The 17,980-nt window shown below is 45.5% G+C and overlaps 2 protein-coding genes across 2 annotated transcripts in view; both read left to right on the top strand.

The window, feature by feature from the left end:
• The window catches only part of LOC138947951 (uncharacterized), a 99,354-nt gene that overhangs the window by 21,594 nt on the left and 59,780 nt on the right, over positions 1 to 17,980 (top strand). The gene's annotated exons all lie outside the window — the stretch shown is intronic.
• Positions 1 to 17,980, top strand: part of LOC138948310 (uncharacterized) — a 49,898-nt gene that overhangs the window by 9,127 nt on the left and 22,791 nt on the right. Inside the window, exon 5 of the mRNA XM_070319821.1 lies at positions 4,016 to 4,165. Within this exon, the coding sequence (XP_070175922.1) occupies positions 4,016 to 4,165 (150 nt within the window). The remainder of the gene's footprint in view (positions 1 to 4,015; positions 4,166 to 17,980) is intronic.

Raw genomic sequence — 17,980 nt, 5'->3', positions numbered from 1 at the left:
TAACTGCTGATTCTTCGCCGACAAAGTAAACGCCTAGGAAAGCCAAGGCTTCCGGACAGGTTTTTGTTTCGGTTCTTGAACCGTCTTTGCAAAAAATATCGATGTTTTGGTTGACATGCCTCCTACTGCGAATACCTGACTGCTAAACCTTTAGACAAGGTTTCAAGTAACTCCGGGCTCCGGCTTTGTGGGTGAAAGTTTCGAAGCTGAGGCTGGCCCTGACTGCTTCGGCAGCAGGTGTCGGTGGCGGTTAGGATCCTTGGAGAGCGAACGGAAGATTTGTTGCACCCACCCGCTTCTTTAGAATGTGGTAAGGGTGTGCGTCTTTCGCTTCCGCCCAGGGGGCAGGAAGGGAACAGTATAGCTGGCTCTCTGTTTGACTATGGCAGTCAAGCAAGGGGTCAGCTTCCGGATGGCACGGTAGTGCCGGACGGCTGTTCAGAAGACGGTGCTTCCGCAGAGGTGGTTGCACTGAATTCTAACTGCCGTTTACGCTGTCAAGTGCAGTGGCACTGGTGGCTTAAGCGGCTTCAAGGTACAATAGGATCTTCTGGTGCATGTTTATGCATCCGGTTGATTCTGATATTTGCCAATCCACGGCCGGTTTTGCTTCCGCTTTTGCGGCTGTGGCTTCCGGTTACAGGATGGTATAGCCTTCTGCCGTTAACACTGTGGTGTTGGTAGTTGGCGCTCATCGGTCTTCGGCTTACGGTTCCGTTGCTGCGGTTCCTGTGCTGTTACTCAGGCTACATCCACTTCCTTTTCCAGGCTTTCAGCTGGCATGAGGCAGGTGGATGGAATATCCGTTCACGGAGTTCCGGCTTTTGGGAAATTTTTCCAAAACCTTTCCCTTTTGGCAAGTGTTGCTTTTTCGGGATTGGTTTCCGGTTCTCATCCTTTCGAAGATAGTTAGGATACTACTGAACAGGATGATGAGGATTTGGAAGACTAAGCTTCTGAGGCAGATGGAGACGCCTCTTTTCGACTTTCAGCGAAGCTGCCATCTTTGTTAACATGGATAGCAGAGGTTACTACAGTAAAACCTGCATCCAGCGGACCCTTATTTCGGCGGACACCTTAGCATAACGGACAATTCAAGTGAGGACGGATGTATTTTACTCTCAAAAACACCTTAAAAGAGCGAACACCTCAAAGGCGCGGACGCGGACACCCTTTTTTGGTCCCGATCGGGTTCGTTACTTGTCAACAACGGACAAACCCTTGAAGCAGACAGCTTTTAGCAGACGCTGGTTCGCCATCTTGGTTCTGCAAATACAATCTCGCTGGCGATGTGAACGCGCGAGAAGCTTATTTTGTAAGCCAATGACAGCACTTGAAAGAAGTTGATTTTTGTATGGTGCACGCTCATTGGTCGATGCCGTAAATTCACAAACATTTCGGGTTTCTACTTTCTGTTCTGTGATGCATCTTCGTCTCATCCTTCGTCTTCGTCTCATCATGCCAAAACGAAAAATTTTGACTTTAGAAGAGAGAGTCGATGTCATAAAGACCGTTCGAAAAGTTGCTGATGAGCTGAATTGCGGAAAAACTCAAATTTCCAACATAAAAGCTGATCGAACACAAATTCTCAGTCAGTGGGACTCCGGTGCCAGATCGACGGCAAAATGTGTTAAGAGAAGAAAAACAACCTATGATGAGTTGTACGAAGAACTCTTCGAGTGGTTTTCCACTTCTTTTCCAAAGCCAGTTCTCTTTCCTTGAAGATATTTTCCCAAGGTTTCAGAACTAGCTATACGTAATGCCTGTAGCCATCGTCATCGGCAATTTAAAACTCGTAAGACGCTCACTCACTCCTCCCTTGGGACGGTATTTGATAGGAGCATGGTCTGAGAGCGGATCAGGTTACCGATACCCAGACGTGTCTTTCCCGATTGCGGGCCGATTAACACAGAACTAACAGGCAATCAGGTTTTCAATACTCCTGACTTTTCACCCCTGCTTTTGCAAACAGGGAAAGTATACCCGCTTCTCGCAGTTGTGGCATAGACTTCCGTTTCACAGCCAAAGGCAGCAACACGGTCTTTTCCGACCACCGAGGTTAACTGCTATTGAGCCCGGTTACTACCGGGATGGGTGACCATTCAGGGGTGTCGTTTGGGTCGGCCCTTCGGCCAATCGCCGATTTTTTTTTACTTTGGCCAAAACTTTCATGTCCCTATCGGCCAAATGTCCGAAGAGTATTCGCCTAAATCGGCCAAAGTTTGTCCAGTTTTTTTTTATTGGTCAGGCTTTGATTGCTAAAACTGCTGCCGATGTACTTAGTCAACTGACTGACATTTATTTCCTTCGCGAATACCAAAAACGAAACATCAATGTTTTGAACGGAAGCCAGTGCCAAAAAATATAGATACCAGAGTGGTTTCCCTTGGATAAGGGAAACCACACTCTCAGCATTTGCGTTCGCTGGTTCGCGATAGTTTATCAATCAGTCAGTGCTTTCGATTTGGATTTGAACATCATGTCGCAACCAAAAAAGAAAAAACTAAATTGGCCAAGGTTTGCTACCCTTCGCCAAGGTAAGTGATTCCGGACAAAATGACAGGAACACCGCAAATGTGGACAGTGTCAGTGTGAGTGGTAGTAGTGTTGTCGAGTCGGTCAAAGCAGACGACATAGCAGATGATAGTCACCGCGAATCGAAATCTGCTGAGCCAGAGAATGAAAAGCGTCCTCCAAATTGTGGTTTCCAATTAAAATGGCTCACCCTACACTTTTTTTTATTGGTGTTTTACCAGTCATGTTTCCCAAGGCTTGTCAAGATTAGCACAAGATTGGAAGAGTTTTACTTTCAAGAAATTAAAGTTAAAGGCTTGAAAAAGTTTCAGAGAACTGGTGTCTGATGTAGTTAAATCAGCAAAGCTGATTGTTTCAGTTGCAGTAAGCAACATATAATCCAGGGGCGGATTAGGGGGGTTGTTACGGGGGTCCAGGCCCCCCCCCCCTAAAAAAAAAAATTAATAATAAAAAAATTTAAAAAAAATCTGTCTGTGATTTTTTTTTCTTCTGTCTCAGTGTCTGTAAAGCCGGGGGAAGAGTTAATTGTTTAATTGTCACAGTATGCGACATGTCTTCCTTCTAACCATACTATATGATGTCCTGGACTCCTCCTACTGGAGATCGGAGGATGTCTTATCTAATTTTACATGCGCGACATTTCCAGTGCGCGGCAGGATTGTACCAAGGCACTACCAGTATGGTAGCAGCAGGGCAATTGTTGCCTAGCTCATAGGTGAGCACCCCACCACCTTAATTAGCAATCTGCTAAATATATGTGAATTGGGATAAGATATGTAATTTAATCGAAAATTTTAAGAGTAAATTTTCATTTGATTAATATACTTACCCAATTCACATTCTAAAGTCCCTCCCGCCTACCCCGCTTTAGATCCCCTAAAAATAAAAGGGCGCTTCGAGAGAATGAATAACATGGCGGCGAGAGTACGCATGCGCAATGCATGTAGGAGGTAACCATTGGCTAGAGGTGGTCATATGACCGTCAAGGCTGTTCCAGGATCAGGAAATCTGAACATCTGTTTGTTTTCATTAGGAAATAGAAATGAAATATAATGCTTTTGATTATTTATGACTTAAGCTGTGGTAAATTTGGCTGGTATGCAATTATATACTTCTGCTTGATCTAACAGTAATATTAATAACACACACATAAAGAAAAAGAAACAAAACAAGAAAGCAACTTAGAAAAAAAATTGTAGTCAGCTTTTTATACTTGGTTTTACACAACAAAAAACATAATTTAAATTAAAAGAAATTGCTGATTTACTCTTTTGTTTAAAGTGTGTTTTTATGTGGTAAGTAAAGTTCCATAGTAAATTACTTTGTAAATTTGATTAATATACCTACCAGAATCACATATTATGTATTATTAAAATTTTCGATTTAGAGTTGTTCAGCATGACTGTTCGGACCAAGCAGAGCTGATTATGAGTACACACAGAATGTGTCATGTACTTTATGCTGCAAATTGTTCGTGCAGCACGACTGTTATGAGCGAGCGGTTCAGATCCTGAGGAATTCCTCCCTGGAGGAGATTCTGGCCCTGGAGGATTGTGGGAAGGAGGCGCTGAGAGAGGAGGTGGAACGTCAGAGCAAAGACGACATTAAAGCCTTCAAGCCTTTCCTGTCTGTGAGTGTACAAAATACAGTGAAACCTCCCATAACGCCCCCTCCTAAAACCTACCCAATTTTCTGGGCACCGATGCCTTTTACACTTTAAAGGGCAGCTGTCGGGTTGCCTGGTCTCAAAAATGCGCGGAGTCGCGTGCAAAAACGCGTTTAAGAGTTTTCCGAGTTGATTCAACTAAAGACTGTTGATTTGGTCCAGAAGAAGACACTTTCATCATTAGTTTGAAACCATTAAAATGCGTGAAACTTTCTGCTAGTTCTCACAATCCGCAAAAAAACGAAGCAGTTGGCAGGCCGAAACGACTCAAAATCCGCGACCGACAACTCTGTCAGCACAAGAAAGACGCCGCAGCGTTAGCCTTGCTGTGACGTCACTCGAGGAAGCCGATAAGGCCGCTGTGAAGTTTACAGTACAATGTAGACTACAGCCGGACATCTGTAATGCTGTACGCGTGATTGATTCTCGCACAAAGTAAAGTATTAGGATGGTGTTATCTTCTCAAGACCCACGTTCCCATTTTCTCTTCTTTGATCTGAGCGACTGCAACCTTTACAAGTCATTTCTAAAGTGGTTCACATGCTGTTGCTACTCCTCCAGTCCACCCGGTTAAACCATAAAGTTGCTCAACCACAGACCCTCGTGTCCCTTGTCAGCAGACACTGTACACTTATGAAGAAGGTCCGCTTGAGGTGTCACATCAATTACCGTGTACGTGTGAGGTACTGAATTCAAGACAAAAGCCAACTCTGTCGGTGGGAAAATCTAGGAAAGAGATGATGATAATACATCTTCAGTTACTCACTCAAGTAGATAGACGAGATAAGATAAAGGGAAGAGAGACGGAGACAAAGATGAAACAGTGGATCTAGTGTGGAAAATGGGGGAGGGGGGTTCGGCCGCAAAAAATCAAAGATGAATTTGTCAAACTGTGTTTGTGATGGTTATCGTGTGTGTGTGTGTGTGTGTTTGTGCGTGTGTGTATGTATGTGTGTGTGTGTGTGTGTGTCTGTGTGTCTGTGTATATGTGTGATAACACGTGTGTGTGTGTGTGTGTGTGTGTGTGAGTGTGTTTGTGTGTGTGTGTTTGTGTTCCTCGACGCGTGACAATATCTGCCAATAAGTTGAACAAAAACAGGGTTCAAGTGGAACAAAAGCAGGAGGGGGGCGGAAGACATGTTATGAACTCCGTTTTTTACTGCGAAATTTTGGCCTGGGAGAAGTCACCCCATCCTAAGTTTCTGTTCACCTACCCGTGAAGTATGCTTGAGGGCTTGACTAGACAACCCGATTGCGCCCATTACACGGCATAAAGAGAGCACCGTTCAACCCGGCCGATTCCGCGGCTGACGTCACGCGTCCAAGGGAAGTAATTTTCGAGCGGGCTGCATTGACTCGGCCAAGAATGCAAACTTTCTTCGATTAAAGACATTGTAGCATGTCTAAAGTCTTCGGACTTGTGTTATCAAGCTGTCAAAATCACCAAGTAACTTTTAAGTATAGTTTCAGTTACATGATAACTCATTCTAAGGAACAGATTTTGAGAGCCACAACCCGACAGCTGCCCTTTAACTATCCTCCGAATGGTGACCCCCTCCTTTTTAAGACGATAGACCTACCAACATAGGGTCAATAACAACTTTGACCTTATTTATTACCAGTGTGTGTCAAAGTTCGTAATAAACCAGCACATGTAAGTGGGAGGGTTTACTATACTTTTGTCCCCATGAATAAAACTTATGTTCCGTGGGCCACCCCTCCCCCGTGCTCCCTGCTCTGCCCCCCCCCCCCCCCCCCCCCCCCCTTTCTCACCTCTTCCATGATGTTGCCCTCTGTCCCGTCTGGTTTTGCAAGTGGTCACTACTGTACGTGTTAACCTTTAGGCTGGTTGTCGCGACATATGTCACGCTACTTTATGTATACTGCCACCTGGTTGTCACAACATATGTCGTGCTACTGGCTCTGTCTGTTTAGTCAGCTCGGATTACCTCCCATGGATGCGAAAACCAAAATGACCGTTTTTCTTTATTTTTCTCTCTGTTAATTCACCAGCGGCTATGTAACATTGTTACAGAATTGCACCAGTGTAAGGGTTAAGTGGCAGTTTTAAAGTTTTCTACTCGTGCTGTCTTGGTGTCTGTCTCACTCTTCTTACAAGTTCTGAATTTGTTTGCAGTGTAGGTAGGATTTTTTTGAGTAACAATGAAAAAAGAAGACTGCACCGATACATTGACCTAGCGGTCTTTGAATTGTACAGACGACAATAAAGTGCCCAACAGAACAAGAACTAAGCTTAGTTGAGTGTTGTCTCTTCCATCTCGGATTTTCTTGAAAATCACAATCGCTTTTTTTAAGATCCGAGATACAAAGTTCAAATTAAATATCGTTCTTACGCCAAATTTTTTGGTTTCTTTCTTTTTTATTCTTGATTTAAAAAAACCAACTTAAGCCATCTGTCTGTTTTAGATTGTGTTATTGTTTTTGTGTGATAAACTTTACTGCCTGAAAGGAAGAAGATTGTGGTTTTCATTATTTTGTCAAATTATACATATATAGCTTGGTGAGAAAATTGTCAAAATCAATTATGGGACAGGGGGAACTTTTTTTCTTGGCATGAAAATGTACTTTTGAACTATTTTAATGGCTGGTGCCTAGTGGTTTTGTTGTTATCAATATCAGCATTTATGTGCAGTCGCCTTGTTTTGAAAAAATTCTCACTTTTGCAGTAAAGTGATCAAATTCATATAGTAGAGTTTAGCCTCTTTGTCTGACACTCTCAAAAGATTCTCCAATCTCAAACATTAGACATGATCGATGTTTAGAAGGATTGCATCAGAAATACAGAATGGCTTTTTAAAGGTAGATCTGAAAAACAAAGGGAACTAAGTACTCTAAATGCACACGGCATGGTTTTTAAGGGGAACTTACTTTTCTCCATGTTTTCCCTTTCTGCCTTTGCAGGCTAAGGCTGCATCCTCAACAGATGCCTCTGTAAATCAAATCCACACAGTCAGTAGTGCCACCAACAAGCAAATTTCAACCACAAGTGAGTTCCCATTCATTGATTCAGGTTTACGTACCAGTCATAGTTTAAGTAGCAGAGTGTGCATAGAGCAATACTTTTACATTTGTTTACTTGATTTTGATGGTAGGGTGGGTTTTTTTTTTGGTTTTTTTTACAAGCTGATGCTTTTGTGGTGTTTTCCATCTGTAATCCTTCTAAACATTAAGTGCACAAGAAAATCTGGTATTAGTCGCGCGGGACGCTTTCGAGATACACGCCAAAACTAGTGATGACCCTACAAGTCATCACTCTTCGTATTTGTCCTAAAATCGAATCTTAAGCATCTAAACAATATATGTGTGAAATATCATGCTGAAATAAAGACAAAAAGGTTGTGTTTTTTGCATTTGTTTCACTCGGGTTGCCACAACAGCACCTCAAAATGTCGGACTCTTTTGCCCGGTCTAGGCACTACACATTCTTCATTCAGTAACCACCTGAATCAATGAATGGGAACTCACTTCATTCAGTAACCACCGTGTAGTTGCGGAGGACACCAACTCACAGTTGTGAAAGGGCCCCGGGTTATTTTTAGACCTTCTTGCTGAAGGTTTTCCGTTAGCGGCGTAGGCATTTCAGCCGTTTGTTCTCGAAGCGTGGGGCGTGGAGGTTACGTTGCGACTTGTACCCACAGCGATTTTGTTGACTTCTCTCGTCTATTTCAACGCGGGTTTGACATTAAAATCAATTGTTTTTGGAGGCCGAACCTTTTTTCTACACGCACATAATGATTTGAGCGTCAAGCGACTGTTTTGTGTCCCAAACTAATTCGTGGTAGCGAGGTTGTATGCAACGTCGCGGTCGAGATCTAAATTTAGAATGGCGGACCATAGAGCTTGGCACATTGCCAGGTTGCTGAATGAGACGGGTGGAATGATGTCCCCAGAATTTCAAGATGCCATAAAGGCATAACAGAGTACTTTGGACATTCTTCTGACAATAAAGTTGATGATGGATGGGGAAGTGCATCTGATCAGGAAAACGAATCTGATGTGGATCTCCCTAGTGATGCAGGTAACACGTTGTTTTGGTTTAATAATAAGAATAGATAGCCTTTGGCCTAAAGTTTTCGCAAGCCTTTCTTCTTCTTCTTCTTTGTTGTGACTTGTGGGCAGCCAACTTCAATATGTTGAACAAACTTGCTGCACTGGCTGGTCTTCATATACTGATATAGAAATCTGAAATGCAACTGTTTGATGTCGTGTTGCAGGTGAAAGTCTGAATGCCATGTGTTTTGATCTGGGTTAAAAAAAACCAGCAGGATTAGTTTAACTGTAATTCACAGCCTTTACAGCTAAATATCATTGTCTGTCTGTCTTGTTTGTATCATGTTTTGCTTAAGTTGTGTTGCTTCTTACAGTCATGTGTATGGGCAGTTTTGAATCCTGGATATATATTTCTGTATGGCAACTGTTGCAGAAAATGACTGTGGCACTGGGAGCTTGATCGACCAACCACCAGTCTTCGCTTTTCCAGACCGGTCCACCTGCGAATCGTGTGATGCCTCAAGCTTCAGTCTTAATGCTGGAAAGCCAGACAAGAAACTGTTAGGCACCTTTACCTGCTCCTGCTCCTGCTCTTTGAATTCCAGCCTTCAGGTAAGTGAATGGAATTTGGCCTTGGTTGAGTGTTGGGTTGGTTTTTTTTTGGTTTTTTTTTTGGGGGGGGATTTAACGGGGGTGCTTACAGAGTGGAAGGGGAGAGTGAGTGTGGAGTGGGGATGACTTTGTATTTGTTTCCTTAACCTAATGAGTAGTATTAATTACACATAATGCTGTATTATTATGCATTGTGCAAAAAACATAAACTAAAAAAAATCCAAGATATCTTGAAGATAAAAGTTAACAAATTGTTTACAAAACATTTCATTGATTGTCTACAGGTGAGGTCTTATGCCGTGAGCGGGTGGGCAGTGCTGTGCAGATCTACAACATGCTGAATTCAGAAAGCACCAGTGGATTTCACAACGCACCACCTGCTATCAAGCCAGCTGGTCTTTCGATTCCAAGGCAACGGTACCTGTACCATGACTGATGAGATCAGAGAGCGTGTGCATTCTGATCACCAGGGCTCTGTGTGCCCTCAGCCCAATGACAGCGAGCCGAGTCACTGTGCAAAACAGAATGTTTCACTTTTCCCACCATCGTCTAAAGCTCCGTCATCCGAACCATCCACAAGCTCCACAGCTGCTTCCCAGCACAGGAAACCAGGTCGCCCAAAGAAGAAACCGAGGGGAATGGCAGCAAAGAAGCTGACAACAGAGTGAAGCTGTTCTCAAGTCTGGAAGACTTGCAGAAGTTTTGAATGCAGCTTATTGGACTTCCAAGGACGTATTCATGAGTTTTTATCTGCGGGATATATCAAGTACCCGCTATTATAGTACACATGGTCTGCCAGCTGTAGCCGCTGCCGGACAAGTACTTACAAGATATTGACTGTGAATATTTTCCCACCACCTTGATTATCAATCTGCTATCTATGTGAATTGGGTAAGAATATGTAATTTAATATAAAGTTTCAAAAGTAAACTTTGATTAAATTACATATTCCTACTCCGAATCACATGTAGCATTGACACAATCGGAGATGCTAGGTTCTGTACAGGCTAACCGTCTAAGGGAAGCAACCCCAACCACAAAAGTGTAAACGTAGCCATGGTAATGCCCATACACCCGGGGAGTTACCTCCCCTCGTGCATGCCATGTCACTACTGCTACTGAACACGTGGTTCCTATCATTCGACCTTACAGCTTTCGAGGGAGCAGGTTGTTGTATTTTTGGGCTCCCCTGTGGCTGCGCTGTTGGTGTTGTTTTGACACCCACCGGCCACGTTACCGTCTATCTTGCCTCCTGCTTCGTAGTTGGTGAGCTCTTTCCATTTTGGTCATTATTTTGACAGGAAATTTGTTGTAGTTGCTGATTTTCGTCCGTGTTTGGACCTGTGATATTTCAGTGACTACTGTTGGCCGCCATTTTTGTTGTCAGCATGAGTTGACAGTTTTTGTGGCTAGGCCGATGTATTTTGGAGGTAAACGTATTTTTACCTTCTTACTTGCTTGCTGCTTTGTTTAGTTGGTAAGCTTGTTCCTTCTTGTCTTTAGTTTGACAGGAATTTATCCATAGTTGCTGAATTTTTTGTCCGTTTGGACTCCTAAATGCGTTTCAGTAACTTATCTTGTGGCCGCCACTTTCGGTTGCTCAGCTTTCCTGACAGCTTATTTCGGTGGCTAGGCCTATGTTATGGTGAGGTTCTCCTTACTTTACCTGCGTTTTTGCCTTCTGCTTTGTTAGTTGGTAAGCCATTTCATATTTCGTCATTACTTTGACAGGAATTTTTGTTATTGCTTAATTTTCGTCCGTTTTGGACTTCTAAATTTTGTCCAGTAACTTATCGCTTGGCCGCCATTTTGTGTATCAGCGTCGCTGACAGTTTCTTGGCTAGGCTTTAGCAGGTATCTACCAGTCCGTAGGACTTGTCGTGGTTTCGAATTTAACATGTTTGTTATGTTTTGTTCGTTACTCTTTCTGCCTCGAACAAACACTTTGTGGGGCAGTCATATACTGTTGTACGTCCTGTTTCTTCTCCTCGCCTTCTCTGCCGTTAGCAGATCAGGTGTTTGAGTTATCTTTGTGAAGAAATGTTCGCGTCCAAGCCTGCGTCTTCCGTTGGTCCCGCTGTCTGTGGGCGACGTCACCTTGTTGGCTTCTTTGACGCTTCCGGCCGAGACGTTGTCTAGGGCGGATGTTTTGCTTCTTCGTCTTCTACCGCTGTGGTTGGCGATTCAAGTAAGTCGAGCTGGTCCACAGGCCCTCGTGAGGCCGTCGGACAGTCCCTGCTGGGACACAGCTCTTTTCGGCGGGTTCACGACCCGCAAACCCCTGTTCAGTCGCACCCTGGCTTCACTGAAGACCATTGTGTGGCTGAGCAATGGCGGCAGTTGGTTCCGGCTACTTCTCCGACGTACGCACCCGCTGGGGTCGTTTCCGGATTTGTCTAGCCGTTTCCGACTGCTGCGCTTCCGGCACTCGCCGGAAGCATAGGTCCCCCGATGTACGCACCCGCTGTGGTCGTTTCCGGGGTTGACCAGGTCCCCCGATGTGCGCACCCGCTGTGGTCGTTTCCGGGGTTGACCGGACGTTGCCCCCCGGGCATTCGTCCTCTGTTCAGTCGCACCCTGGCGTCACTGAAGACCATTGTGTGGCTGAGCAATGGCGGCAGTTGGTTCCGGCTACTTCTCCGACGTACGCACCCGCTGGGGTCGTTTCCGGAGTTGTCTAGCCGTTTCCGACTGCTGCGCTTCCGGCACTCGCCGGAAGCATAGGTCCCCCGATGTACGCACCCGCTGTGGTCGTTTCCGGGGTTGACCAGGTCCCCCGATGTGCGCACCCGCTGTGGTCGTTTCCGGGGTTGACCGGACGTTGCCCCCCGGGCATTCGTCCTCTGTTCAGTCGCACCCTGGTTTCCTTGAGGACCATTGTGTGGCGGAGCAGTGGCGGTAGCCGTTTCCGGCGCTGCGCTTCCGGCACTCGCTGGAAGCATAGGTCCTCTGACGTACGCACCCGCTGTGGTCGTTTCCGGAGTTGACCGGACGTTGCCCCCCGGGCATTCGTCCTCTGTTCAGTCACACCCTGGCTTCCTTGAAGACCATTGTGTGGCGGAGCAATGGCGGTAGCCGTTTATGGCGCTGCGCTTCCGGCACTCGCTGGAAGCATAGGTCCTCTGACGTACGCACCCGCTGTGGTCGTTTCCGGGGTTGACCGGACGTTGCCTTTAGGGCATTCGGGCTTCTGGCCTCCGTCCTCGCATTCGGCGCTTCCGCTTTTCGCGGTCTCGTCTTGTGCTTTCCGGCTCCGCCCGGATTTACTGCTCCTTTCGCTTCCACTTCCTCCCGGATGTCGGTAGCTGAGGAGCAACGCCAGCCCTTCGGGCAGGTGTTGTCTCAGCCCTGGCCGATGTAGTCAGCGTTTCAACCTTCGGTTGTCGCGTCGACTGCCGTTCCGGTTCCTGCGGCTGCAGACTTGCCGTCTTCTCTCTCTTAGCCTGTTCGAGGCATGAGTTAGGACGACGTCGGGGGGGACGGATTTCCGGTTTTCCGGTTATGCCGTTTCACCGGCCTTCCACCAGTACGTGGACTTCGGTTTTTTCGCCGGTTGTGTCGGACATTCAGTCTGTCGTCAGCGATTCCACATGTGCTGGTTATTGGGAAAAAGGCTTAACGCTGTCCTCTAAGCTGCGGCAGAGGTCACGTCGAAGGTTTTCCCGGACGGGGTTTCGGCCTCCTACACTTCCTGTCTGGAAGCATAGGTCCTCCATCACAAGCGCACGTAGTGGCTTGTCTGGGGTTGATCGAGGACTGGCCTACGGGCGTTCGGGTTCCGGCCCCAGTCCTCTTCTGTCCTGTCTCACTCTTGTTCCGTCGTGGGCATTTGTGTTTCACAAGTGCAGAAGCCGTTGTCGGCGTGGTGTTTCCGGTTTTACTGGAAGCATAAGTCCTCCATTTCAAGTACACGTTGCTGTTTTGACTGGAGTTGACAGAGGACTGGCCTACGGGCGCTTAGGCTTCCGGCCTCAGTCTACTCTATGCAACTTTCGCTTCCGTTTTTTTGCGGTTTTGTCTGCTGCATTTCCGGCTCTGTTCGGATACACTTCTCCTCTTCCTGACACTCCTCCGGAGGTCGGTGGGTGAGGAACAGCGGCTGGCCTACGGGCATTTAGGCTTTCAGCCTCAGCCGGGGCAGTCTTCACTTTACCTGTTGGGTGTTGCGTTTACTGCCTATTCAGTTCAGGTGGCCCTGGACGTTTCCCCTATTCTCGACCGTCAGTAGGGGGATGAGTCAGGTCTTTTTCCGGTTGGATGGTTTTCCGGTTTCCGGTCTTCTCATTCATCAGTTTACCACCAGCAGCTGTGACTTCGGTTTGCGTTCGTAGCTGAGCTATTCTGGTTCTCAGTCTTTAGTCAGCAATCGAACACGTTCTGGATTTCCGTCGAAGCTCAAGCTTCGGCTCAGGATTTCCCTTGGGTGCATCGACATTGGTGGCTTCCTTGTTGGTTGACTTTGTTGTCGATGTCGGACTTCCGTTCCGGGAAGATAGGATGTTTTCCTACTTCCGGTTCCTTAGTCACCTTTTGTAGGTACCACGGTTTGAGGTTTTGGCTAGGCCATCTCCTCCCGAAGGTGGTATCTCTACTGTTTTGGTTCTGCCGCTGTTTCTACTATGGTTCAGTTCCGGAACATGCTCAGCCTTGGCTGGCTTCGGCTACACGGGCTTCACCTTTTGTTCCTTCTTGCTTATTCAGCCTTTGGAACTTGCCTCCTTTCTCTACTCTGTTGGCCAGCCCTTGCTAGGGTGAGCATGGAGCAGATGAGGCTGCCCTTCCTTCACTACGCTCGTACGGCGGGTGTCGGAGGGACTCGTTTCTTTCGCTTTCTCAGTTCCCTGAACAGTCAAAGAGAGGCGCTTAAACTTTGCCTGCAGTAGAGATTCAGTCGAATAGAGATCACCAGGTCTCTGACTGCTTTACAAGGGTTGAAGGAAGGTAAGGCTAGCATACTCAGAAACATGCTTAGCAAAAGCATGCTCATTCCTCTGGTTAAGCTAAGCTGGCAGCCAATAGGCAGCCTTGGCCGGGCAACAGCCATTCCACGTTGCGGCGATGGTGGTGTTGCCTTCCCGTTTCTTGTGGCTTGTGGGGTTCTCTGGCTTCAGGTTACCCCTGTTTGGCCACAAACGTTTGGACTTTGGTCCTTGTTGTCTTTCATCGAGTCGGACTCTGTCTTTCTCTAGTGATCAGACGCGTTCTGGTGTTTCGTCCGAACTTAAGGTACGCTTGAGTTGGCCTCGGAAGTAACATTCAGGTTTTCCTGAGGGGGTATTGTCTTGGACAATGGATGTTGAGGAGTAGTTCTTTGTGGCTTTCCTCCTCTCTCTCAGGTTTTGGCTACTCTTCTCCTTCGGGCAGAGGTTTAGCTAAGGTTCGGTTCCTGTGACTTCAGTCTTGGGCCTTTCCTCTCTTCTTCCTCATCTTAGTATGAGGCGAGTCAGGATGACGTCTGTTGGGTCGGGTTTCCTTACAGTCACCCGGCTACAAAAAGGCAACTTTGTCTAGGGCGGTTGTCCGTTTTTCTCCGCGTTGGACTCTGTCTTCAGACAGGGACAGACGCGCTCTGGGTTTTCTGGCCAAACTCAGGTAGGCTCTTGATTTGGCTAGGAAGTTAACTGCCTGTTTTTTCCCTGAGAACTCTGGTTTCGGGAGTCTTATGGCTGGCTGGCTTCACGGTTACGTTTACCAGTCTTGGTTTTCTGCTTTCGGTTTTTGATTCACTCTCGATTACCTTCAAGCAGACTGTTTTGGGAACATTCTGGCTTTTAGCCATTTTTGTTTATGGTTGCCAGTCACATCGGTTTTTGACCACCGTGGGTCCTCACTTCCGGTAGCTTACGCACAGTCGTAAGTGGCTGCTGTCGGGTGCTACCTCTCTCCCTGCGTTCGCAGGGACTGGTAGGGGATAACTGGCGACCTTCTATTTGTGATTGGTCACTCTTATTTTGAGCTGACTTCTTTCTCACAAGCCTTTTGGGCTTTACTACATCCCAAGGTTTGCAGACTTTGGCATGGTTGTCTTAAGGTCACCGCGGGGGTTCGTCCTTCTCAGTTGAGGGGACAACCTTACGCACGGATCTTCTCAGGACATTAGCATTTCCTTCCAATAAAAGGGGGGGGGAAGCTTGTCTTTCCCTTGGCTCACCAGGGTTATTATCCAAGGCTTGGGTCTATTCCTGTGCTGTTTTTTACGGCTAGGAGATTGGAAGAAGTGCTGAGCACAGCTTTCTGGATCTCTGAGGTTGTCTCTTTCGCTTTTCGCCTGAGATACTTCTCGGCTGTCAATCAGGACTTTCCTTGGTTCCCTCACTGCCTGTTGGCAGTGGGCCAGCCCTGGCAAGGGCTTTTGAGTGGGTTAGTTTTTCTTTCCCACTGGGACCTCCCTGATTCTTTGGCAGCGGTCCAGGTTTTTGGCAAGGTTTTTTGAGTGAGTTAGATTTTTCTTTCCCACCGCCTTGTTGTTGTAATCTGCTACATGTGATTCGGAGTAGGAATATGTAATTTAATCGAAAATTTTATTGTAAATTTTCATTTAATAAATATACCTACCCGAATCACATAGTATATTCCCTCCCGCCAACCCCGCTTTTGATTTGGAGAATTTATTCTTTAGGTCGAATGATAGGAACCACGTGTTCAGTAGCAGTAGTGACATGGCATGCACGAGGGGAGGTAACTCCCCGGGTGTATGGGCATTACCATGGCTACGTTTACACTTTTGTGGTTGGGGTTGCTTCCCTTAGACGGTTAGCCTGTACAGAACCTAGCATCTCCGATTGTGTCAATGCTACATGTGATTCGGGTAGGTATATTTATTAAATGAAAATTTACAATAAAATTTTCGATTTAATTACTCACATACTGAATTCCCTCCCAACCTGCCCCGCATATTGTGTTTAAAGGGGTATGTATTTCAGAACGGAATGAGTGTCACCAGTGTATGTTCGGCGCATGCGCAGGACACCGGTAGGGGACGTAACTACCATGGACCATGCCTTATAATGTTATATGGCATAGAGTTTTGTTTTAAGAGTTACCTCCCCATGTTACCATGTATGAGTGCTTCAATACCTTAGCAACAAAATGAAGTTATTGCTATCTATGTGAGTTGGTAAGTATATTAATTAAATCAAAGTTTACTTTTGAAACTTTATAGTTATGATTCTGGGACGCTGTTGTTCCTTGCCTTAGATTGTGCGTGGAGGCAATGTTTGGATGCTATTATTATCTTTTGTGCGCAACTTTACTTTCCCTTAACTAGCAAAAGTGTGTACATTAATCTGTTTGTATAATTGTTGACGCGCTGTAATTAAATTTGATGCTTTTATGTCTCACTCAAAAGTGGTTCTCGCACTTACACTTACACTGGCGTGTGGATACAAAGTTACAAGTTCATAAAGGAGAAATGAGCAAAATTGCTTTCTTTAGGATTCATCTTCTAATCACCAAATGATGCAATAATTTTCTTCTTGTGATTTTCTGTTTCTCTTGAGTGCAAATAATGAACAGTTTGCATGTTCTATTATCTATGATTTTCTATGAAACAGTTATAATTCTTTAAAAACACAACAATTATCAACGTTTACCTTTAACCCATCAGCCCTGACTGCAGTGCAGGCTCAGCAGCCTCTCCAGCCTGGAGGGTTTTGGCACTGTAGTGCAATCTGATGGGTACTTCACTAAAGCGCTTCTAACTCTGCAACTATTAGTTGTAGACACATAAGATTTTGTGTGTTGTATGATAAGTGCATGTTCTTACCTGTTGAGTAGCAGTCAGTACCTTCTGAAGTGTGTAAAGTTCAAAGAAATCTTTCTTCCAAGTCACAAACACAACACCAAAAAGTATGTTAACAAACCACTCTGTCACCATTGTTCCAACAAGTCACAGGATGTTTCTGTCTCACATTTGCATCGAATCCCTCGCACAGGTCTTGTGCACTCAAATCACCACTTGTTTCACCCGATTGAGACGAAGAAACATCGCATTCGGCATCATAATCACTGTCATCGTCGAGGATTCGTCAAGAACCTGCCTCAATGAGTAGCGGCGTTGGTTGCTCATATTTCGCAGGAAAAATGCTCAAAATACACTCAATCGGACGATTTTCGTTCGCCAAATTGCTCCAAACAAAGAAGAAGGAAGTGGGAACAGATTTACCTCCCTTGCGCGTGACCTGTCTTTTATTTTTAGATCAGAAACAAGGTCAGAGAAAATGCGTGTCACCGCCCGACAGTTTGTCGGGCACAGGCGCTGAAAGCTGCTAAGGAGGAGCGCCCGACAAACTGTCGGGCGCAGGGCTGAAAGAGTTAAATGGTTATTTTTCTCTAAATTATGGATGCAAAAACGTTTTATTCAACTGTCCATGGTGTTTTTTTGTGGTAAAGTAGACATTTGCACAATTATGCATTCTTCCCATACATTATGTCACTTTTATTGTCAATTTATTATTTATATTTTATTTTGGAGTGCAAAGTTTGGTAAATGATAGCTCAGTTCGCAGCCGGCCGGTGCTAGACAGAGGATTACTTGCCCCTGCCGTAGGCGAAGATAACGCGAGCGGGAAGACAGCGCTTCGCATCTCTTCTATCTATGTCTCTGGCATCATGGAAGAGTTGTATTCCTTGAAAGAGAGTCTAGAATTAAACACACCAGTGGCGTCACAGTGATCAGTGGGTTCCCGTATGCATGTTTTCCAAAGAAGAAAACAAGTCGCGTAAGGCGAAATTACTACATTTAGTCAAGCTGTGGAACTCACAGACTGAAACTGAACGCACTGCATTTTTTCACAATGACCGTAGTCCGCCGCTAGTGCAAAAGGCGGTGAAAGTGACGAGCCTGTTCAGCATGGTAGCGGTTGCGCTGTGCTGCATAGCACGCTTTACTGTACCTCTCTTCGTTTTAACTTTCTGAGCGTGTTTTTAATCCAAACATATCATATCTATATGTTTTTGGAATCAGGAACCGACAAGGAATAAGATGAAATTGTTTTTAAAACGATTTCGGAAATTTGATTTTAATCATAATTTTTATATTTTTACTTTTCAGAGCTTGTTTGTAATCCAAATATAACATATTTATATGTTTTTGGAATCAGAACATGATGAAGAATAAAATAAAAGTAATTTTGGATCGTTTTGTAAAAAAATAAT

This window comes from Littorina saxatilis, linkage group LG15 (genome assembly GCF_037325665.1).
Source record: "Littorina saxatilis isolate snail1 linkage group LG15, US_GU_Lsax_2.0, whole genome shotgun sequence".
Lineage (NCBI taxonomy): Eukaryota > Metazoa > Mollusca > Gastropoda > Littorinimorpha > Littorinidae > Littorina > Littorina saxatilis.
This window is presented reverse-complemented; position numbering and strand designations above follow the sequence as displayed.